This window comes from Diachasmimorpha longicaudata, chromosome 2 (genome assembly GCF_034640455.1).
Source record: "Diachasmimorpha longicaudata isolate KC_UGA_2023 chromosome 2, iyDiaLong2, whole genome shotgun sequence".
Taxonomy (NCBI): Eukaryota; Metazoa; Arthropoda; class Insecta; order Hymenoptera; family Braconidae; genus Diachasmimorpha; species Diachasmimorpha longicaudata.
Window position 1 is genome coordinate 10,011,866 of NC_087226.1, and position 25,330 is coordinate 10,037,195.

At 38.8% G+C, this 25,330-nt stretch overlaps 2 protein-coding genes across 9 annotated transcripts in view; one reads left to right on the forward strand and one right to left on the reverse strand.

Annotated features, from left to right (window-relative positions):
* LOC135173075 (homeobox protein orthopedia-like) overlaps nucleotides 1-16,582 on the forward strand; it is a 115,321-nt gene extending 98,739 nt beyond the window's left edge. For 5 of the 7 annotated variants that reach the window (XM_064139684.1, XM_064139686.1, XM_064139685.1 and 2 more), the window contains 5 exons: nucleotides 1,364-1,501; nucleotides 1,563-1,765; nucleotides 11,947-12,130; nucleotides 12,213-12,392; nucleotides 14,037-16,582. In XM_064139684.1, coding sequence (XP_063995754.1) covers nucleotides 1,364-1,501; nucleotides 1,563-1,765; nucleotides 11,947-12,130; nucleotides 12,213-12,392; nucleotides 14,037-14,368 — 1,037 coding nt within the window. In that variant the 3' untranslated portion in view covers nucleotides 14,369-16,582. Of the gene's footprint in view, nucleotides 1-474; nucleotides 691-1,363; nucleotides 1,502-1,562; nucleotides 1,766-11,946; nucleotides 12,131-12,212; nucleotides 12,393-14,036 lie in introns of those variants that run through there. The other 2 variants (XM_064139690.1, XM_064139688.1) reach the window with 2 other exon arrangements.
* Nucleotides 16,583-16,912: 330 nt separating this feature from the next.
* LOC135173056 (peptidyl-alpha-hydroxyglycine alpha-amidating lyase 1-like) overlaps nucleotides 16,913-25,330 on the reverse strand; it is a 122,137-nt gene continuing 113,719 nt past the window's right edge. Inside the window, exons 1-5 of one of the 2 annotated variants that reach the window (XM_064139648.1) lie at nucleotides 20,924-21,463; nucleotides 20,183-20,372; nucleotides 18,980-20,005; nucleotides 18,657-18,860; nucleotides 16,914-17,782 (exon numbers count right to left, since the gene is read on the reverse strand). In XM_064139648.1, coding sequence (XP_063995718.1) covers nucleotides 17,577-17,782; nucleotides 18,657-18,860; nucleotides 18,980-20,005; nucleotides 20,183-20,372; nucleotides 20,924-21,022 — 1,725 coding nt within the window. In that variant the 5' untranslated portion in view covers nucleotides 21,023-21,463 and the 3' untranslated portion in view covers nucleotides 16,914-17,576. Of the gene's footprint in view, nucleotides 17,783-18,656; nucleotides 18,861-18,979; nucleotides 20,006-20,182; nucleotides 20,373-20,923; nucleotides 21,464-25,330 lie in introns of those variants that run through there. The other variant, XM_064139649.1, reaches the window with a different exon arrangement.

Genomic DNA, 25,330 nt, shown 5'->3' on the forward strand with positions numbered 1-25,330 from the left:
TTATTTTGGATACAAATTCGTAAGCCTTGGCTGACATTATTAAAATTATTCCACTGAAATTTATCGTTAGAGTTTTGACAATTTTCGTTCAATAAACCATTGAAAATTTATAGTTTCATAGAATTAAAAAAATTATGGATTAAATTGTATCATTTACATGAAAATTTGGACAATTTTACTTCCAATTCATATTTTTCCATTTTTTTCTGATGATTTTTCATTGAATTTTTCTCTCGTTGTAGATCAAGTAGAGCACGGTAATTCAGCTCAGTGCATGTAAACCGAGACATTGTGTTCACTTCATCCATAAGAAGAGCAACCAACTCTTTCCGATATCACACACGTGGTGTTTTAATGCCCGCGTAAAGATGTGTTTTCAGTTGCGTATGTATTTGCTCTCTTCGCCTAGAAGCCAAGAGGCCGGTGACGATTCTCACACCTCGGTGCTAAGTGACCCCGTGCGTCCCTCGCCACTACCCGGTCGGCTTCTGCTCCTATACAAATTTAAACTATACACGTTAGTTCTTTTGGACAATTCCGTGGGTAAAAAGGAAAAAAGGAGGAAGGGCGCAAGAGGGAAAAGATCAAAAGGCTGGTGATACGTGAAAAAATACGGTTTTAATGAAATTAGGTGGAGGAAAGAAAATACGGAGGAAAAAATTCACTAGAATACTTTTTAACAGAACTCAGGTATTTTTGGTTTCAATTCCCCTCTTAATTTTAATATTTTATGTCTCTCAAATTCCTCCATTCTTCCTTTCATTATTTTATTGTCATGAATGTGGTCTCAATTCCAATTACAAAATTTTATTCTAAGTCAGGAAATTTAATCCGAATGAACTTCAATCCAAATAAAAAATAGACATTGAATGAAATGCAATTGAAATCCAATTAATCCACCATTCAGTTACGGTTGATAACAAGTGGGTAAAATGTAGAAGAAATCTAGCAAATTTCATTTGAAATTTTCTCCGGTTTAAAATTTGTTTTCAATTGATTATTGGAATTTTAGGACCAGTATTTTTATTAGTCATTTCTCTCTATGCGTTTAAAGTAGTTCGATCAGGGATAATTTAAGACAGTCGATAAATTCAATGAATTGTTTGATTTTCTCGTAAATACGTCTCGGAAGATTGTAATAATGAGAATAATTTCACTTGTACACAAGCTTCAGCAGGACAACGGTAATTTCCGAATTTTTCTTATATTGCTGACGTTTCGATAATGTCAGGAAAAGAGATGAAACGTTGGATAATTATTTTTTGAGTAAATTGACTCTGATTCCAATTAAGAAATAATTTACACCGTTGATTGCCTGGGATTGTTTCCTTATCCGTAATAATTCATGGAAAATAATCACCAGGAACGAAGGAACTTCACGCACAGGAGCTGAAGCACGAGAAATTGGAGAGCGTGCTGGGGGCTAATTTGGCTGGAACTCTGTCCAGTGGTGGGGGGCTGACACTTCATCAAGAGTTGATAATGGGAATGCCTGGAGCAGGTAACATCTCGCTGAATTATTGATAAATCGAATATGTCTTTAATAATGAAAAAACTTTCAGGGATTCTGTTGTCATTTTCAGGGAATGGAGGAACAATTGGTCAGGGTGATGATAAACCCGCGAAACAGAAGAGACACCGGACGCGGTTCACACCGGCACAGTTGAACGAGTTGGAGAGGTGCTTCGGAAAGACCCACTATCCGGACATATTTCTCAGGGAAGAAATTGCAATGAGGATTGGCCTGACTGAGAGCAGAGTGCAGGTAAGTTTTATTTATTCTTTATGCTAACATTACTGGACAATAATAAAAAAAAAAACATTTTTTATTTCTCATATAAAAAAATATATTTGAAGTACAAAAGTTGTTTTTTTTTCTCTGAAAAAATTGACAATTAATATCACAAGTGCGTAAAATATAATAAATTATATAAACCTTTTTATTATTCAATAATTATACGTTTACAACATAATTTATTCTCACGCGTTCCTTATCAATTTGATGTCCTCATCTTGAAGATATTCTCCAAGGCGTTAGATTTCAATTGTCAAGGGCACGAGTGGCTTTTACGGATTAAACTGAAACTTGGAGTTGCTAAGCCTCGGGTACACACCACCCATGGGGTTAGAATATTCGTCCCCGTGGGTGATATCGCCATTCGGATCTTCTGGTCTGTGCGAGGGACAGAAGTAGACAACCACAAACCGCGGCGACGTCGTCCGACGGTCAACCACATCCGCGCTCACTCTCCCTCGGTCTCTTGGAGTGTTTAAAATTAAGTCAATACGTACCATTCCGGGGGTAATGCGCCATTTATAGCTTCAATAATAGAATTATGCAGGGAGAAAGGAGGGAGGGGTGAGTGTGGCTAAAGAAAGAGGATTTTTTTTTATCAGTTTGGAATCTCCGGGGCTCGCGGAGAATACGCAGCTAATAGAAATTCATGAAATTTTTATTCGTGAAAAACTCAAAGCGTCAGTCAAGTGAATGCCAACCCGCATATAAAACAGTCACTGCTCCCATACGGGAATTTTTCTGTTATATTCAGCCACGTTGTGCTATAACTCGGGCTTCGGGGCCCTTCGAGGCTGCATAATGAGACGAATTGACGCTTCATTCAGATACCGGAGAGCTTTCACATGTCATAATCGTGGAGAGCTTTGGGGGAGGGGGTGACAGTGAATTTTGGGAGACAATATTTTCGTGAAATACACGGAGTGAACGATTCGGTGGAAATTCCCCTCACGAAGATAAAAATTCTATAAAAATCATCAGAAATAAATTAAAAACTACGTTTCGATATTTGTTTAACGAGTGCAGGAAAATTCAATAAAATATTTTCACTCTTGACTTGTTCATGATAGACCTATAAAATTCTTAAATATGCTTTGCCGGTATTCGGAATACGCCAAAAAATTGATTTTCAAACTAGAAATTTCACTTGGTTCAGATAAAAACTATAGGGGATTGAATGTGGGAATAAAAACAGTAAACGATTCCGAGAAAAAGCTCTCTGAATCGAGCTCGTGAAGCGAGGATACACACAATTGAGGGGCTCACCTACACCGATGCTACCTCCAAGATAGTCGCATAGTTGATACGAGAGAAAGCACGAGACATTTGAGGGTGGCGAGGATGGTGAGGGGTGAGAGGGAAAAAGGTAAAAGCGAGGGAGACTATAATTGAAAGAGGCCTTCTATCCGTGAACACAACGGGGGTAGATATCAGCGGACGAAGCGTTTCCAAGGGAACATGCCCGCGAGTATTCCGCGTTCAGATGGGTTTCGGGTTGAAGCCACCAATGGGGCTGCGGAAACAAGCGCCGGCGCTATAGTGAAATCCAGACGCTATTGAGCGTCAGCTATCAAAGATTTCTTGTTTTACTATGGCCGGTGTGGGAGGGGATTTTTTTTCAACCGAGTCTCCCTTTGTCGTCTGAATTTTAACCCTCAAATTCATTTTATTTTCCTGAAATGATATTGCGGTGGGAAAATTTTGTTCATTTATTTAATTTAGGGTAGTTAATTGCCAAAGCCATTTTAATATTTTTATTTCTTTTATTTTTAATCTGGGGATGGAACGTTAAATATTCAATTTAAACTACATTTGAAGTAAGTGAAAGTTGAGAACAGTATGTGATCATTTTCGCATTTAAACTTTGAGGACTTAAATTAAATTATTTCCAAAAACTCGTCAAATTTTATGAGGGAAATTTTTATTATTATCGAACCAAAAACCGCTGAGATTTCCTACCTAAAATTGTCACCAGTGCATTATCAATTGCTCCCCTCAAATTGAATGAACCCTCCCACCTCGGTCCGCCATTAATCACTTCAAAAAAGAAATCTCACTAAAATCCCCAGACATTTGAATGAAACTGCCCCATTGACGTGCATAACATCGACACTCGTCATTGCTCATCATAACTCCGCGATAAAATCAATTGAACAATCACAACAACCGAGACAAGAGCTTCCTAAATTATACCTCCCACCCCCTCCTCACCCCCTTCACTCACCCAAAAACAAACGTGTGAAACCGTGCTGTCACTAATTCGTTTGGAATATCGGAATTAAATCCTCACGTTCATCCACAGCTGCTCATTCCCCTGCAGATACAGTCGTTGAAAACTTTTCGTTGAAACATTCACGTCCTTTTTTTTTTTTCATTTTATTTATTTATTTTCATGCACACCAACGGTTCGTCGGACTAACGATCCCTCCATTCTGTGGCATAAATAAATAAAAATACTGGATAACGAGCGAGACCATTATTTTGAATAAAATAATAGCAAAAAACGGTAGAATATCTCGTAAAAATTGACTGGAATAGCAGTGAGTTGTAAAAAAAAAAATTATTAATTCCCAGTGGCGCAAAAATATGAAATGAATTTCTCGCCGGAAATCGTGTTATACTACTCAATATATTTTCAATGATATTAATCCAGTGGAATTCATAACTCGACACTCGATGGACTTTTAATTTGTACAGTTTCTAGAAAAGGGTAATTCATTAGTTTCGTCAATCTTTATTCAACTCAATTAGCATCACATCGTCATAAAAAAATATTCGTTATTGTTTTTTCATAAAGCTCACTGGGTGATAACTCATATCGATAAATCATTTGACCGAATGTGAACTGAATGGAATGCAAAAATACACGCTGGTCGGAGCCGGGGGTGTGGGGGACGAGGGGATGGAATGAACATACCTCAGGAAATGTCGAATTTACTGAGTGATAAATAAATACAGGGGAAGTCAATGATTTCAGCATGAAGATGTGTCAAAAAAAATTTGTTCACTGTGGCAATGTGAATCAATTTTATTTTCGTCCCGAGGTGAATGCTCGCGAATTTTCAATTGACAAAGGGATTTGGTACACGGGATTGTGTTGAGGTGCCCCAGCGGGTGGATTCTTTCGTCCCGTCAGTTGATGAAATGCGCTGAATTTTCACGGGATTCACCCATTCTCTGTCCTTTTAATTAGTCTCAATCAGTTGACATCGACGTATTATTTTTTTTTTACCTCTGATGCAACTCTTTTGACGTTATTCCGGGGATTGATTGAAATTCCCCAGGGCTTCTATTTTCAAAACATGTTTTTTCGCTCAAGAGGATTTAATTACGTGGCAGTTTCAGTCCGTCGCGGGATGTTTCTTGTCTCTGGCGCACCGGCAATTGAAATGGAATAAAGTGAATAGTGGAATTGCGCGAAATACGCAGAGGGATTCTGGAATTTTTGGGGTGTTCGGAACATTTGGGGGATTCTATGAGAATACGGAAGGATTCGGTGCAGAAAAATGTCTGTCGTTGGCTGATCCTTCAGAGATATTTGGAAGAATTCCGCTAGAATCACGAAAAAAAATTTTTGTTCCTAGAAATAACTTTTATTTCCCTTCGCGGAAAAAAGTAAACAGTTGGTCCTCCACCGAATATCCTCAACCCCCACAAAATATCGAATCAAGACCCCAGCGACGGCCAATGAAAAATTCAAAAGCCTTTCATGCACTCCAGACACCAGTGCCACTCCCAAAGCCTGCAAAAATGATGCTGAAAACAATGTATGGATTACATTAACGACAGTACAACGCAGGTGAATATCCCAGCTCGAGCTTTATTGAAGGCCCAGCACAACGATTTAAATTTAATCGTAATGAAGTGCCGATTAAAATTGCAATCGTCCGCGGAATAGGAACTCTCGGCGCACGGTTGGCAGTTAACGTCTGCTAACAGGGGCATTTAAGTTAACAGCCCGGGTGGACGCGGGTTGAGGTAACTGCCTCGTTTCTAGGCTGAAGGGTCCTCTTTCGATTACCACTATCTCCACCCCCACCTCCGCGACTCCCAGAAATTTTATGTACACTCTGGACGCGATCGGCTCTACTTACGCTGCGGCTATTTCTCCAACTCCTCTCCAGATCAATTTTGCAGTGAGAGAAATAAATATATGGTCCAGCAGGATAAACTTTGCACGGAGAGGAAAATTTAGTGAAACTGGCTACAAACCAGACGGGAAAATTATCTTTTGGAAGGGTTCACTCTATTCTTTCTTAGTAATGATTCCCTGTCTTCTAAAACTATAAAATGTCCAAAAATTAAACTTATGATTTTTCCACGTTTTTTAGGCTTTCACAATGCGGGTTAGTTATCGGTTTCGAGCTGTGGATGCGGTTCATCGAGTCTTGATTCTCCCTGCGAATGGTCAGGGGTGTCAGGAGTCACCATATGGGAGACTCCCGATCGCTCTCAAAAGTATTCCTCGGGGGTTAACACTGATGGCAGTGTAAGTCTCCTTCTGTGTCTCTCGCGGGAATGCGGGATTCACGGGGACACAAATGTTTATGGCGAGAAGAAAAATTAATGGTACAATGAATAGTCAGGAGTATTTCCCCGACAATGAAAATTCTGTGCGAAGAAAAATAGTTTTTCGATTCAATGTTGTTCCGGCGATAGATTTCTGGATTCGTGGAACTCCTGGAGATATGCAGAATAAATTAATTCAGTACTGACCAATTTGATAAATAAATAATTAAAAATTCATGATGTAAAAATTCTCTTAAAAAATCGTAATAACTCCGACACAACACAATCTTTTCTATGCAACGGCCTATGCATTTTAAGGCGAGAACGTAGGGCTCCCCGTGATTTTTAATGCGGTATAAATATGCATAGACTGTGATATGAGCTCTTACGTGTCGTCGGGACGAAAAATATAACGCGTATAATGCGAAAAGGGGCGCACAACCCACCACTGTGTACGCGAGCTTAATACCGCCAAAGTGCGAACGAGAGAGTGAGAGAGAAAGAATGAAAATGAGAGAAGAATATCAGCAGGCTGAGGGGTGAGGGGGGTGCGTGGTAGAGAGTGGTCTGGTGTATATATATGGGGATTCTCAATGGATAAACTGTGTCGCTGTGGTCCACCCAAGGGACCATCATTCGACGCCCATTTGGTTATGATCTCGCACCCACTATACCCCTGCTAGAGTCAACCATGTCAAGTCCACCCCAATATTTTTTTGATCACGATAAGTAATCGCATTAATAAACATCGATATTTAATTTTCGAATTTGTGACGATTTGCCCCACTTGTGACCATTAAAAATCTCTGATTAATTGAGGAATTTAATTTTCATCTGATGGTGGGTGGATGTTTTTCGTTGGTTAATTAATTAAGATATTCTTTGAATAGATATGCTAATTTGTAAGAAATTTAAGAGATCCACAGAAACCAAAATTCGCGATTTTTTCGGGATCGGAAATAAAGAAATTCCAAAGTTAATGAAAATGCCTTTGTGGACATGATATGACACTCACTTAACCCCTGATAGAGTCAACCAGTCAACCACGTGTTCCTCCCCTTTTATGTGGATCGCGATAACTAATCGCATTAACAAACATCGATATTTAATTTTCAAATTTGTCTCGTTCAACCTCAGGTATTTTTATTAAAAACCTGTGATTCATCGAATAAATTTTATCTCGTGAAATGACGTGGGAATATTTTATTGATTTATCAATAAAGTCGTTCGAGTAAATAATTTTTAAAGATATCCCTTCAGTATTTATCAAGTTTATGATCTCGTATATTTTATATCATTGTAAAAAATTGAATAACCTGACTTTTCATTCGGAAAAATATTTTGTAATGAAGCTTTATACCAGGGTGGGTTCATTGGCGATTTATCGTGTCATTTTGGGAAATAAAACAGTTTGAAAATGGAAATCGATGATTTTCATGCAACCAGAACTGATGAAGGGGCCAAAAAAATTATTTGTACAATATTTTTGAAAATTTTTACGTCCTCTTTCAGCCACGAGATAAAGTCACCATTGCAGTTTTAGTTAATTTGACGACGTGACGCTTTCCCGAGTAGGTACCATATACGGCCAACGATATTGCCCAGGTATCCATGAAATAATAATAAAATATAAATGGATCAAGTTTACGATCGGCCTCTGTAGCCCAGGCCCATGTGCTTTCCCTGGGTTTTTATGGTCCACCTTTTTCACGATCTCACATTTTCTCCAGCTTTTTTTTACCATGCAGTTTATTCCGAGAATGGCCCTGTTTCCCGCTCTTTCATGAGATACTTCATTTCGCATTCCTTGAGAGATTATTTTTAAAAACACATATTCTTGATACATGGTGAGATATTCCATTGAGCTGTCATGAATGGAAGGAAATGACGCAAAACACAAGTTTATACGAGTGTTACGGCTCTAGAATTTTATTTTATTAAAAAATATGCATTATCCCACGATGCGACATCGTAACCGTTAATATTCATTATTATTATTTTACTATTTTACTTATATAAATTTTATTTACGAATATCAGACGTATTCATTCTTTATGGCATGTGAGAAACAGGGAAAATGGATTTTCCCTTCATATCCATATTTTTGGTCCCTCCCGTTTTGCCCCATCATCCCTTATACAAACTATTACTATGTTCCAATCCTCTTCTATCGATTCATCTTTAATTCCACTGTTAAAATTCGGATTTATCCCCAAACGTTAAAAAAAAATCAACGAAATGTTATTTGAGTGAACGTTAATAATTTATTATTCCACTGTCCCCCACTCTCCGGATCGATTATTGAGGTTGGTTGGAGGTGCTAATGGTCCCCTCCGAAGACTGTTACCATCCCACATAATCAAACATTATAAACGTGTGTGAAGAGATAGAAGAAGCCCAGTAGGTGGTCCAAAGTACAGGGCAGGGTAATGCGTCTTCGCAACCCCTCGGACAGGGTTCTCCTACCATCATCGATCAGGCCACCCGAGTTTATACAATATTTATTCTCATTAAATGTATCCCGGAGTCCCCTCTCCTCGAGTCAAGACGAGAATGTGGACTAGTTTCAGGGTACTTTGTTGTGTCTTCATTTTGGTGCTCCGTCTCTGTCGAACGGATTTCATTTATTCAAACTTTTTAGCTCAACTCAATTTTTAGATTTGCCTCTGATATGTTGGGCTTGAATTGTATTGGTTGCGTTCGAATTAACGTTTTGGGGGAAATTAAGAGAAAGAAATTAAGATTTGCATCGTCGTTGTTGAATAACGGGTAAATAAAAAATTCGGAAATTTTTCATGAATTAATTTCTCGAAGTTGATGAAATTTTCCATCATTCAAACAATACCCGAGAAGCCTGCACCCCTTTCCCAATAATTTCACGTAGCCATCATCATCAAAGTCACCCTCATAATGAAATAAAGTTTGAAGCCTCCGAGATTTTCTCATTCTCCCCGGGCAGAACCGAGTGGTTTACTTCGAGCTTGCAGTGGCCCATGAGAAGCCACCATGGAAATAAAAAGGAGTAAAAGCCAAGACCCTGAAGATTGAGAAAACGCTTGGGGAAAATGAGAGAATCGTTGAAGACGGTGGAGAACGAGAGATAGAGAATAGTTCGATAGTTATATGTGGTGCCTATGAAAGGCTTCGTAACGGGAGTTCACTGGGTACTGATATAAATTGAGCTTGCCATCAAGGCAAGCGCTGGGATCACTGAGACCCTGGAGATATATACGAGTAGATTTTACACTGCCATTGAGTGATCGTTTTCTCGAAAACACGGCGTCGAGGTGAAAACTGGTAGTAAGTGAGGCGAAATTTTGCGGTTATTGAAATAGTCGATATTGACTTGAATAAATTCTGGAAAAGTTCATTAAAAGGAAGGGTTTTTCATTTTTTTTCAACAAACAAAGTAATTAGTAATTTCCAAAAGGATTGAAAACATGGAAATGTCAGTCAAAAGTTAATAATTGTTGAATATAGAATAAAAACGATATTCGTGAAGTTGGACGACGAATAAGGAACTTTAGGAATTTTTTGTGACCTCCAATTTTCCGAGAATTCCCGGAAATCTCTGAGTTTTTATTTCCAATAAGAAGAGAATGGGGTTCATACTTTCCCCTCACTTTTCCCATCACTGCCAAATCCCGTTGTTCCCCACAATTTCGACCAAATTTCCCTGCACTCATATCTGACAAAATATACTATTACAACTATCAATTTTATCTACAAGATTTAACAAAATTAACTGAATACTTTTCATCATCATTATTACTCTGATTAAATGGCAGGGAGATCACCCCCAGCGGTGATTTAATCCAGGTGCGTGAACTTCACCATCTGCAGCCACTAAAGAGGTGTAACACCGATGATTGACCAATTTTCGAAGGCGATATTGGCCCCCACGGTGTGCAGGCTGCTCTCTTAGTCATTCACCAAGGCCCTTTAACTTCATTGTTCTCCCCTAAAAAAATAGATATGAATCTCAACCACATCATAAACGTCGGAGTGACTTTGCTATACACACCCTCTGATTCTTCATTCTCCGTACTGATGGGGCCAGGGAACACGTTCCTGGCACATTGTTGAATTATCCACGGGCTTTTAGCTTTTTTCTCTGGCGTGAAATCGTCGAGACCGCACCCACTAACCCGCCGGATCTGCCAGACTCGGTGGGGAGAGCTGGAGTGAAGTCTCTTTCGACGTCCTAGAACTTTAAGATAAAATGGTGAACAATCCTTCTGAACAAATTTGTTTTCAATATCATATATCATACTTTATCATACTACATTAACACTACCGATGACAATAATAATTATGACATTACTTTTCGCCAATAAAACCACATCGAGATAAAAAATCACATTATAGTACCCCACACAGAGACAAAAATTCTTTAATTCTTTAATTACCTGTCGATACTATAAAATTACATATTCGGTAAATTAACGGAACAGTTATGAACTTTTTCAGTGAACATTCAGGAAAAAGTATGAAACGTTCATTAAAAAAATGCATAACTGTTCGCTAATTTTGACTGATTACTGTTTTGATTGGCAGATTGCAAAACAGACCCGTAATTATCAAAGAATTTTCTTTTTCGTTCACGAAAAACCAGATGCACGCATTGCGCGTACATTTCTACTAACTCAAAAAAAAAAAGCTCAATCCCCGGAACTAGACCACTGAAAATCCTTTCCCCCCCTCCCCCGAAATCCAATAAATCCAATTAGACTGAAATAATCCATGCGCATTTGTGCAGAAAGCCGCCGGCATACACTTTCGCCAGTATCTCCCGCTCACTACAAGCACCCGGTGTACGTTTGCGTGCTAATGCCAAAGCACTAATTTATGGTGCAAAAGCACGAGTACACGGGGAAATATCATCGCTGTTGGTTGAAGGTAGTGCACACAGGGATGTATACAACACCAGGGCGAGCACATTCGCCCAGTGGTTATAATGTTTGAGGGGCAAGAAAGAGATGGACACATTAGACGAAGCGAGACAGGGTGTAGCGGAGGGGGGCTTTGCATGCGATATCAATAAATCAAGTCTCTGGGCACCCCCGCAAGCTTAGGACGGGGTGGGACCCACTACGTGGCCAGAATCAACAGCTCATAACGTCGGCTAATAGCTACCGGTGGGCTCTCCTCCCTCTTGCCCTCTCTTTCTCGCTCGTGTATGTGCTGGGGTCCAAGATATTGTAGTAACGCCGAGGGACACCTTATCGTTCTGCCTGATACCTTATGTACCCGGGGAACATTATATACCGATAGCCAACACACACAAACACCATATTAGGTCGGATTTTCCTTTGAATCTCGACTTTTCCCCTCGCTGTCTCGTCAATTTGTTCTAACAAAGAAGTATTTTTACCGGTGGTTATTATCGCGTCGTTGGGGTGATTATTCATTTGGGGATGTGCCGATTGGATTTCTTCAATGGTGTCCATAAAATGCTGATTATGAATCAACGGAAAAACTTTATTTGGATTTGTTTTACAGGACAGATTTCTTACCGCTCAATTTCATTTTTAATTTTATATTTAATGACAAATTAAAAATATTATTGACTTGTATTTTGCTGCCTCCAGAATAAATGAATTATATTAAACAAATATCAGCTATTTCGTTCCCTATTGCAGGTCTGGTTTCAAAATCGTCGAGCCAAATGGAAGAAACGTAAGAAGACGACGAATGTCTTCAGAACTCCAGGAGCATTATTACCTTCTCATGGATTGCCACCCTTTGGAGCAATGGGTTCAGACCTGTGTGGTGCAGCTGCTGGAATGTTCCACGCGCCTACTGACCGCTGGGGCATGGGCCCAGGTTGTTGTCTGATCACATATTACGATAACTACTGGGAGATAATGGGGTTGTCGGGATGATTGAGATTACTGGTTGTTTTCAGGGCTTGGACAGTTGGGCCAGGGTGGAATGGGCATGGCTGGCTTCGGCCAGAGCCTCGGACAGCTCAGCCAGCAGGGCACCGGGGGTCTTGGCTCGAGTCTTGGCTTGGGGAATTCAGGACTTCCAATCAGTAGTCCTTCGCAGACTGTTTATCAAGCTAGTTATGGTCTTAATTCATTGGGTGAGTTTTTTTCAAATTGAAGAAGTGAAATTTCCCATAAAGTTCCCGATTTATCACGTCATCAGAAATGAACATTTTTCAACTAGGAATAATTATTATAAAGCTCGGGACTTCATATTTTTTTCCTATTGATTTTCCCTATTGTTATTATCAAAATTATTTGTACCTTCGTATTGAGTTCGTAGGCCATGAGAATTTTGGCGCGGACACGTAGGTGACAGTAGTTACGTCCTCGCTTTGGTCAGACTCCACTCTTTTGCGGAAAATAGAAAATTCAATGCATCGGGCTAGTGTTTTGATAAAAGACAATCACTGATATTGATATTGAAGCGACCCGGGTTACGTCAAATCGCCACTTCACCCTAATCACCGTAGTGGAATATTTTTATTGCATAAATACTGAACTTACACAAATTTTTAAACAGCCGTTGAAAAATTCCGAAAGTTCATCAAATCCGTAAATCCTAAAACCTCGCGATAATGAATTCAAGAAGATCTCGCACGTAAAGAATTTGAGCCAGAAACATAAAGTCCATCCAAGTCGACTGTTTGCACAGCGAGACCTCAAGGTGGTCGCACCTAGGTGTGAGATCTTTCGCTGTTATGTTTACCATAACATCCCGATGCAACTTGTCTTGCTTCACACAAAATTCCACCCGCCAAGCACAATATTGAACATTATCTTCCAAAAAAGGGAGGGGGGAGGTGAAGGGAGGGTCCTGGTGTTCGGTTCGGAGTACATGAGCCTCAAATATTTGGGCGCTCACACAAGTCCGAGGGACACTGACATTCTTTTGCCAGAAATTCTGACAATTCTCGGTTTTTTGTCCATCCCGGCGACAGTTTTTTTCCGATGAACAACAATTTCGTATTTCCTCGCGAGGGCACTCACACCCTCGGACATATAATGCAGCATTTCATTGCATGGACCGTCCAATTAGTGTAGATTATCACCGTGAGGCAGTATCTCTCGTTACTTAAAAATGGATCGTCTTTTACGACTGCAATTATTGGTGGCTGTCGTTGCTACTGTTTTCTCTTTTTATCTTTCTTTTTCACTCGTGCAAATGTATCGATGGGATTCTGCACGGTAGTGGAAGCCTACAACGATCAAGACACGTCTCCCGACGGATAACAAGTCCCGCAAACACCGGGAGAGTTCGGCTCTACTTTTTTTTTTCTCTTCAACTTCAGTTTTCAATGATAATTAGCACATTGGAGGCGTGAGACGCCGAACGACTCATAGAACGATTATTATGCGAGGGCGGTTGTGTATGTGTGTTTAAACTATGGAAACAGCTACCGAAAACGTAACTCCTATGAAGCGTTAATTAACACCAACGAAAATGGCCGATTTAATGTTGTCCATTGATTTGTTTTCATTTTCTGGCTGAGGGTCAACGGGTTTAAGAATTTTAGAGGTCTTTTTTGGAATTTCGATGACCAAATTGGGGGAGAGAGTTTGCTCTGAGTGTTCACGGCTCGTATGGACATCTTTTGAAAAAAAAATATTGGTTTTGAAAAAACTTGGAAAGAGTATTCCTGGATCACCAAGATCTGCCAGAGGTCTTTCAATGATTGTTGTGAAGATTTGCAGGGGATAGAATTTCAAGAGACAAAATCATTCCAATGGTTTTCTTTCAGGTGGTGTTCACGTATCGGCGTCCCGTGGCTCACCACCGGGTGCCTTGACAGTGGGTACTGGTGGTGGACAAGGTGGTGGTGGCCTGGGTGGCGGTATGAACTGCGGACAGGGCTCACCGGGTGCTGCATCCGGCAGTGGTGGTGGTGTATCCTGTGTGGGTAGTGCAGACGGTAGCGCCGGTGAGGCATCAGATTGGAGAGGTGCTCACAGTATTGCGGCGCTGAGGCGTCGGGCATCCGACGCATCCCAGCAGTACAGTCCACAACCACCACCGCCCCCAGGACCGCCCCAGTACTCATCCCACGATCTCGAATACAGTTCCGTTTACTGAGGCTGAATCATCACAACGTCTAAATAAATATTGAATTGAATGGGTAAAAATTCCTGGGGGAGAGATTAAACCGGAAATCATTGGTATACGAGGAGAGTTTTAGTTTTATTTCATAATTTTATTTATCTCGGGCTGTCGTTTGTTGCTGAGCTAAGCCGAGGGCGATTAAGTGAGAATTGAAACATGTATACGATAAAGAACGAGAAATTTAAATTAGTTTTAATGTGTGGGAGTTGTGTAAATAAATAACAGTCGAGGCCGATTCTGCGACGATTTTGCATTGTTGCAATTGCAGCAATGAATATTGAATTCGAGGGTCGTTCGGATTACTTTAGGGCGATGATTTTTTATGACTATCGGATCTCCCTGGAGATCCTGTGTCTAGGCACTGGGAGGTGACCAATATTTCTAGTGACGACTATTTGCTGAGATAAACGATTTTGGGGTATTTATTGGTTCTTGTGTCTCAATAAATTTTAATTTTTTTTTCAGTTGATCAGAAATTATGAATTGAGTATCGTATGAATGATACATTAAAAATTCCGCCGGTTCTCATAGCAGAACGATTATTCATGTTGGAAACATTTAAATTTAAATCCAAGGATTAGTTTCCCACAATCTTTGCAGGGAATTTATTTATTCAAACAAGACTTATTAGTTACCCTCTCAGTGCAGGCTGGACTGAGGTAAAACGGATGTTCATCAATCAATAAAGATTTTCGGAGCTATAGATTCAGTTCTCGATAATTAAATCTCCTTTTAAAGGCTACAGAAATGCACTTGAAGTGAAAGAAAATTCAACAGTCCATTTTACCCTACTCGCTTCAACATTTTCTTCATTTGGGACAGCCAACGTGGCCAATGGCTTTGGTATTCATGAATGACGAGAATTACAAGCGACATGATAACGGGAACGTAATGTCGTATGATGTTGCTCCAGGAAATTCAAATAATGCCTTCCTGTCTAATTGATTTCTCAGTAAATAATTCACTTTCCATTGATAATTAATAGTAAAGGAGAAAAAATTATTTTCCTCTCATAATTTGAATTCTCGGAATTTCCTTGAGCCTCGGCATTACAGGAAACACGCGGCGGGAAATGTTCAGTAAAAATTACGGAACTCACGATTGCCTCACCAATTACGTGTAAAGAATTTTTTTCCCATATAAAGATCTAATAATTTAATTAATTCACGTAATTTTTGGCAGGCTATTCAAATAACAAACTCTGAGCCAAAATGGCGTGACAGTTTCGCAAAATTTCCTGCAAATACATTTCACTCTGAAATTACGCAACAGATACGCATTTTTTATTGAATATTTCTCTTGGTGCACATAATATAACAATTCTAGGAATAAAGCAGAAAAAAAATACTTGAAGACAGTTGATTGTTGCGCATTTGGGAAACATGTGCAAAGATTTTTGTAAATAAAGTATACATCTTACGGTCAACATAATAAAATATATTAAGCATCAATAAGGGATGATAAGTTATCGTATTAAAGAAATTGATGATAAAAATGAATGAAAAAATAAATAATGAAACGCGAGTATACTTGGACATTGTGATATTAAGGAGCATAGACTGTTTTTTTTCTCTCAGCCAACGCTCCATTATGGTATTACATAATTTTTTTTTGATGATGTAATAATGAACATTGAAATGAATAATGTAAACATCGAGCGGTTCATTGGATATTCGTCAATGCCGCGTGCAAAGATTGAATATTCTAGTTACGAATTTAACTGGGTAGAGTTTACCATAAATTTAATCGATTTAATCGTAATTAAATTTAGGCAAGTTGTCGGTGTATCACAAAATGTATACGATTTTTAATGTACAAAAATGAAGGTAAAGATAACTAAAAGCAAATAGAATTTTTATTTGAAATTTAATTGAAATATCCGGGCGAATCATGAGTAACGAGAACTACACGAATGATTCAATGGAATGTAAAGGATGGACGACGCCATTTTAAAAGTATGTTAATTTAAAGTGTTGATATGTGTAATTGTTGACGAATCATTTGTTTTCCGTTATTTACCAGTGAACATTCACAGCAATAATTTGATATATTTTTTTTGTTCTTCGATGAGTTCCAGTGGAAATCGATAAATGAGTGAATTATCATTTTCATCGTTGTATAGTTGTGTATAGAGGTCAACTGAATGTATAAAATAAATAATTAACGAAGATATGAACTTTCAATTCATTCAATTGATGATAAACCCAAATTGTCGAATTGAAATTCATTAATGTGTAGACTCAAACCATTCACTTAATGACTTTGTAATCAACGTTTAAGCCACTGTGAGCATTTATTATTATCCAGAGATACATAATGGGGTAATCATTGAGTCACTTAACACCATTTCGCATTAGTTATCTTGGCAAGCACCTCGTACTGGCCATTCATGTCCTCTCTTATCCCCTTTTTACGGTGTATAATGTCAATTTGCACACACTGACCTCTCGCCAATGGTCCCCCCCCCCCCGGCCGTCCACCTCGAGGAAAAAGGTAAATGAATTAAAAATCCATGGAGAGTCTCAGTATTGTTTGGTAATGAACGTTATACTCACACAAACATTGATTTTTTTTATTGAAAATATACACTTTCAGGATTGGAATTTAAATGTTAGAGAAATGCATATTTTTCTACGTCAAGCTACAGTTAAACCGGTGAAAACTCACATTCAATTGGATTTTTTTTCAGCCTCTAAGGGTACACTGGGGCTGCTCATCCGCGAAGGGCTAATACTGATTCAACCTTTGAAATCTTCCGATATGTTGTTCGAAATTTTATGTTGTCTGATGGTCCATTAAGTTTCGTCTAATGACGTAAATATCGGGGGATATTTTTACTTAGTTTCAGGTTCATACCCCTCGCCTCCCTTCATTAATAATTAACATCGGGATAAAATAATCATCAATTTCCTGCAAGTTGCGGGCTTCAATGATTATTGCAATACGAATGAAGTATATTCATCGCGTATCTATTTAATTCCATAAATAACCAAAAATCGTCTGGAATTTCTTAATTTGTCATAATCATTCGAAACGAGAAAATACTCTAATACTCGCCCTCTCATAAAATACAATAAAAAATTTCACGCAAAGACATTTGACAGGAATAGAAATGACACGATAGAACGAAATGAAAATGCAATCATCGATTGATTACATTATTTTGAGTTGTTATCTGTAATTAAATAATGAGACCCTCTTCCCCACGCTCGTCTTCAGATGTCTCGGGTTCGGTGTTCAATTTGCTGAAGTCCTTGGGGTTGGGACGTTTATCAAACCGACGAAAGCCTTTCTTACCCTGTCGCGATTCCAACACTCTTGACAGCTTGAAGTTTTCTTTTCTATCGCTCTCCCAGTAGGATTTTCTACGCACTGATAATAAGCACCCTGTGTTTATAAAAAAATATTCTCAAACATTATCATCGAAATTGAACAATTGTTGACACAAATCACATCTAAAACCAAAGGACGAAAATAAAAAAACACAATGAAGGAAAAAAACAGTAAATAATAAATAATGCATTTTAATTGGTGTATTTGCCTTTAAGAGTTGATGGGACATTGCTAAATAACACACGAAAAGTATAATACGATTGATAACTTTCTCCAGAGAAAGACATCAATTCAGATCAATTAGTCTATGTATACGTCAGCACACCCAGTGTCTTAATTAATAAAGTCCTTACGTGAAAATTCGTGGAGCTGCTGACAGCTGATCTTAAGCGAATTATTATGGTTTTAATTGAGCACTCTGTGTTCGTAAGAAAATGCTCTTGAATATTACCATCGTAATCAATACAAAATAAAAATAAAATATTATCATCGAGATCACATAAAATCCACACAATGAAAAATTAAAATTATCATTGCAATTACGTCGATTGGCCTCTAAGACCAGAGGGAAAAGTGCACAGTAGCTTAGAAAAAATATAATGCTATTGATTTTCGTTGTCGTTAAGAGCGACGGATTCATTGAGCACAACCATAGTGTCTTAATTAAGAAATTCATCGAGTACGAACTGGTTAACTCAGCACTTTTCAAGTTAATTGTCATGCATTCGAATAATAAAATATCGAAAGCAAATAAACAAAATAAGATCACACGGGAGGAAGACAATTAGTTCCCACAAAATACTTGGCTAAAAGAGAGCAAAGGATGAGGGCATTGTGGGAATGCCAATGAGGTAAACGAAATATTAATGATTTCAATCGACTAGTCGTCTGAATTCCATACTGGGCTCATCCAGACGTGATAAACTACCTCTCTTCTGGCATCTGGCGATGAGAGCAGCCACTGCTATGCAGAGCCCGATGACGATCATAGAACTGATGATCGTCACCAGAGCTATCGCCATGCCTCCCATTTTCTTTGGTTCGTCACTGATTGTTGTACTTGTCAGCAGTTTAGACCCATGTCCTATGGGTGCTTTCTCAGTGGATGGCCCAGGGGGGGAGGAAACTCCGACTGGAGAGAAATTAATTGTAACGTTATGATTATTACCAAAAGCTAGGCCCAGTCTAGGGAATTCATTCTCAAATGAGAAAATACTCATTTGGGTCCGATACGTCCATAAAAATAATTACCCTGTAAAAATCTGTAGATAGCATGGCTATCCAGCTCAACCACGTAGATCTCCCTGCCATCCCGGCTAACAGCAATATCGTGAGGTGCTTTCATGTCCTCTCCAGGACCAAATTGCGACACAACATCCCCAGAATTGACATCCAAGCTGTACCCCCTGACGTGAAAGCTCTGTAAATAATCATTTCCATTGACTGTATAAATCCTCCCCTTGGCATAAGCAACACTGTAAACTTTACTGCCGACAGCAGGATGTCTGTACTCTCTATGGAAGCTCTCGTTTTGCGCGTGAAAGCAGAGAATCCTGCCGTTCTCCCTGTCGGCAACGTAGAGAAAACCGAGATCTTCAGCCAGTGCCAGAGCATGAGGTATGTACAGGGAGTAGGCTGAGGGCTGCTGCGGATGGATTCCAACTGACCAGGCCCTCCCAAACTGGGAGATTCTCTCTCCCTTGAGATTGAATTTTATAATGCGAGAATTGCAGTAGCCATCACTTACAAAAAAGTCACCATTCTTCATGACAGCGACAGCTGTTGGTTTACAAAAACTCTGATTGTCATTGCCTGGTTCAAAAGGTACACCGAGTGCTAGCGATGGTTTCACTATCGAGTCTCTGAAGAGATTATTGAGATCAATTGTTATCTCTCGTTGAGCTACAGAGGCTTCTGCTTTCTTCAATGCTTCCATATTTTTCTCTATTTCTGATGCAGTGAACTTCATGACCATGTGCATTGCTACATCGGTCACCCAGTAGTTACCCTCGGCATCGATCGTCAAACCGTGGGGAAGGTAGAACGTGTTACTTCCCCACTCGATTATTTTTTTACCCTCCTTATTCAGGAGTTGTATTACATTCTCTGAAATGGGGCCATTGCGTGGATCGAATTTGTCGTTTGTGGAAAATGTATCCTGTCCCCAGACGCGCGTTCTTCTGCAGAATATTGCTATGTTACCAGCGGGATCTATGTCCACAGCAGATAGTTGGCCAAGGGACGAGATTGACGTCCAGTTTTTGTCCCATTTTATGTCTGTAATTCATTGGAATGTGAGTGGAGATGAGGACAAGTGGATGATACCGTGTATTAGAATGCCGTAATTAATTGAACCGAATTTATACGACATTCTTCATATTTTGCGACTCTTCATTATGGCGATGCTGGGGTATGATCTCTTGTGGATCATATGTAGAATTTAGAAATACATACTTGGATCAAAAATGTACGATATATTCGATGTCTTGGGTAGGCCTGGCGCACTTCCAAGTAGTCCATCTCTCCTTGGATTCCCAAGGTAGTTGGGATCTTGATCCTCCATTGGGATCTGCTGGGTCTCCTCCATTTCCTGATCGAATTCATTCTCATCGAAATTCTTGGAAGGATGATGAGGTCTTCTATGCTGAAATAAAAGTATTAGTAGTATATTGGGCTCCAGGAATGAGAAATTGTGATGACCCCGGCTCATGTGTACATTAATATATTCCCACGTTTCTCCGTGCAGTGCACATCTCATTATGCGCGCTGGTGTAGGGATCGGAACGTCTCGTTTAGGAGGGAGCAAGATATGAAATTTCGAGGGAAGTGTTTGGAAATAGTATATGGTACATCCCGGGCAGACAGACATTTCTCCGGTCAAGGTGCACATGCTATTCAGTTCGAAAAAAAGAAAGGAGAGAGCAATGGCGCATTGTTGAAAGAACAATTAAAATGTGATACAATTATTACTTTAGATCAATTCTTAACGATTGATGACTCTTAACTCATAAATCTAAAAAATCTTGAGCTGTTGAAGATAAATTGCAAAGTGAAATCGAGCAAAAAATAAAAAGTAAAAGTATCATAATCTCGTAATAAAAAATCGGAATGTATAAAATACATATTAAATTTACACTCCCGCTGATTACAATAAAAATGATTGTTCACTCGCTCACTAGGAACATGAATTTTTACCTGGAGATCTAAGAAATCCTGGAGATCGCCACAAACGCAAAAGACTAAAGCGAATAAAATAAAAATTTTGAAAATTCCATGGGTTCGATAGTGCGTCATCTTTTGTATCCAAACGTCATCAGGACACTGTCAACCACACCAGTTGATTCGCTGGTCTCACATCAACTCCAAAACGTTTCAAATGTGCCACAGTCCCCACACGTTCCTCATAACTTCCCCGTTATTGTAATGTATTCATGAATAAATTAACAATCAGCCTCTCTCGTTATTAAATCAGTCAAATATGAGAGATAAAAACGGGAAAAAACACAGCTGTTGTGACCTACTGTCACGGGTTATCACTGCTGCTCCGAAATTACACTATCAATTTGGGAGAAAATTTAAGTCAAATATAGGAACAATTTGCCCATTAAAAATTAAAACTTTGCGCGGTTAAAAATCCGGCGAATTGGATATTGTTTATTGAAGTTGTTCCTTGTACACTGGCAATGCGACGTGTCAAACAGGTGACGCTAACTCCTGTGGAGTACCACTGACCGGTAGAAAGCACTATTATCGACAATCACGCATTGATTTTTAATAAAATTCCTGGAACTTCCCTGACAGATGGGGCTGTCCGTACTATATTCAGTGGATATTTGTTGTTCTCCACGTACTTGAATATTTCAAATCTCAGTGTAATTAAAATAATAATTATTAATTACCTACGGGGCTATCAATAAAATCAATACATGTACAATGATCTACTAACAATTTACAATCATATACATTAGTTTGTTTATCCGTTTGCAACCAGTTCGGACAGGCGCCACAAGGTAGCGCAGTGGCCATTTTGTATCTCGCCAAACGGTAAACAGCACCCCGCACGGTGTCCAAAGGTACTTATCCACTGTTCCGATAAATAGAGTGGACTAATATAGGGGACCCACGCTAATGTTAGTACTGACCCCGGCGATGAGAGGGCCCACCATCACTTCAATTTACTTATCCGGCGGCAAATAACACGTGAAATAATTTTCAAAATGCAATTTTTTAATTTTTTTCACTTCAGTATTATGGGTGACTGGAATTCGAAAAAAAATAAATTTCTTCTCATGTCCTTGAAGTGAACTGTCAGAAAAATGAAAAAAATCGAGCATTACCCTTTCCAGGCCCCGATTACAGAAAAAAAAACGAGATCACTTTCAAAAAGGGGGAATGACTATCATTTAAGCCGCGGTAATTTTTTCCCCTGAATGTGTACTGAATTCTTAATACTCTCATTCGCAGTTAATATATGACATTCAATGCCCTTATTTATGTCAAGTGATACACACCTGCACTTGACATGTTTGCCCTCATTCGACAATTTTTATCTTCACTTGTGCATAAAATAAAAAATAGGATTCGACGATCGTTTGAGCGCGTGAGTCACACAGAGTCATGTTAAGGTTTTGTACAAGAAAAATTGAACCATTCATTTGCTCTTGATTGTTGATTTCCCAGGGAAATGTACAATTAATTATTCACCCCGTCAATGTCACCCCTGTGACAATGACATACAACCGAGTATTAATTATAACGAGATCATCAATAATTCAATGGAGCTATTCCTCAAAATATCGAACGCTTCAATTTTCATTCATCTTGAATTCCATTTACTTCCCCCTGTGAATAAATGGAGCAGTGAGGGATGTACGGGGGTAAGAGTTTCCAAAGTTGGACTCTGCTTTTCTCAACTTGAAGTAGGTCGGTTGTTTGGGTATAGGTACGAGTGTGTACAATCTTCGACGAGCAGACCGGTTTTCCGTGGATTCTTGTATAGTGATACAGCAGTATTGTTGTTGAATGGACGAATAAATGAGGGAGTACGAAGTGAAAAGAAGTATTAGGGGAAAATCGCACCCGATTCAATTTTGAGTAGATTGAACAGAGTTGTCGATTGACTTCTTGTAATTCTAGGCAACTTCATTTCAATGCGAAGATTAAATTGCATTTTGATCGAGTGCAGCACGATAATGGGACTAATTAATCACCTTCAACGAGTGTATTTGACGAAAAATACATTTTCCCCTGAAGAGATATTTTGTTATTTGAGAACAACCGCCTTATGACCAATTTTTTTCAAAAAATATAATTCACTGCCAGAACATTAAGTCAACGTATCTCACATTATCACTTCACTACTGCGCTTCAATTTAAATTTTCACGTTATGAAAAATTAAATAGGTGATGAGACAGAGTATTAAATTCTTCATCACTTAAATAATGTTAAGTTGAATGTTGGATTTCACGGAATTTAATTGAATATAGATCAATATCTCTAACGAAATTATCAGTTAATCACATCATTGATAATATAAATATTTCAATGCATTACTGTGGTCATTGAAAATTTAAGAGCGTCGTTCATGGCTTGACTACTTGGAAATTAGACGCCAATCATGATTTATGAATGCAGTTATCATCGATGCAAGGCAATTTCAATAATGCTGAACAAAATTAGCAATTGATGAAGAATGTATCGATTCTTTTCGTTCGCAGTAAGTTGGAAACTCATCGAGCTGAGTTGACATTTACGGCATTGAATTAATTTTACGTCACCTCCTTTGATGTCCTAGTTCGTCCAAACTCAAGACTTTCAAGGGAACTCCAGAGGAAGAAGAAATGCCGAATAAAATCGATAGTGAATTTACATTTCAGACGAATTCAACCAATTGCCAAATTGATTTTAGTTTATTCTCACTAACTTTGAATATCCATGACGTGATTGGTCTGCATTTTCTCCACTGTAATTTCCCTATATTTGTATCCGACATAGCCGGGAATATCGAAAACTCCTACTGTTCATGAATAGACCTGCTCTTCGCTTTTCATTTTTTTTTACTATTTATCTCTACTCAATATTGGAGGTGCAGCGATGCGTATTTCATCGTGAGAAGCTTCAAAGTTCATCGCTCAACACTTGTACTGGTGCACGTGATCGTGATAAAGTTGCAGGCATTGTGATACAGCAACTTGATGCACGCTATCTACTTCAACGATCCATTGTGGGCTCATTCGAGGCTCACTTGCACGATACTTATGAATTCATGTAAAAGAGCAAGGTGGATTAGATGGTGAGGTATTGTTCATGTGGATTAATGGCAAGTGATCGAGTACACGAAGAGAAATTTTTGATAAAAATTATCCTGGGATTCTATAAAAGGGTATCATGAGTCCTCGTTTCCTAATTTGGATAATCATATTTCTATTTTAAAAGCGAAATGGACGTTGATCGAATTAAATCGAACCTATCGACTGATGAAGTCTAAATCTGTCGAATTAATTTCTCACTGTTCATTGGTCACGACTTCTGCTCATTTCTACTTATAGACCATTTTTAATTGTCGAATATATACTTTACTGTACATTGAGAATCTGCAATTTACTTTCGTCCAGTGAAAAGTTTGAGTTTTCACGTTCGCTTATCGATTACAAAAGTGATGAGACCAATTAAGGTGGTGGTATCGTACATTTTTCAATGAACATTCAGATAACCCAAAGAGGTCAATCCTGCATTGACCGCCAAACAGGTCAATACTGCATTAGAGAGATCTGTTATCGAATCCCTACGACAGATAGACTAGTTTGTACAAGGAAAAGTGATTGGATGATTCATCCGATGGGTCATTGACAAGACATACACGAGTCCAGTGAATGTGTACCCACCAATGAGGGGAGACACTTAGTCATATCAGGGGCATTTGGAGCTCACCGGTAGTCGTGCTCCAGCACTTAAGATTACTGGACGGTTAATGCGTGATGGGAGTAGCGGTTTTACAGAAGGAAAATAAATAATTTGGAGTGACAGTGGTCAAAGTGGATTTTACAATGATCATTAGTCGACGAACCGACATTTTTTGGTGGACGATGACCTCCGAATGAATATAGATATTGAAGTAATACAATGATTACATTGTTCGGGACAACAGTCCATTTTATTGGAATCGCGAGAGCCTACGAGAATTGTAACAAGGAAAATGATTTCCAAAGGTCCGAATGATAAAAAAATTTCAGGGATTTCATTACCCATTTAAGGACCATAAAAATAAAAAATAAAAATGAAAATAAAAATTATTGATGAATCGTAAAATTTTTACAGCGAGAAATTTTTGATGAAAATTTCGGATAGTTCTGCTTCCCATTTCATAAAAATAAAAATGCACATTATTGATGACTCATGATGCTTTTAATGAGCGCTAGGATAAAATCCATCAAAAATATTTTTCTCTATATTTTCTATATCGATTTGGCGCATGGGGCATTTTTATTGATTATTTTTCCCACCCAAATTTCAGCCAATAGAATTGTACCATTTGTTGATATTTTGTATAGCCTACCTCGAATATCAGCGATAATTTTTTGAATATTTTGGTAAACAAACGA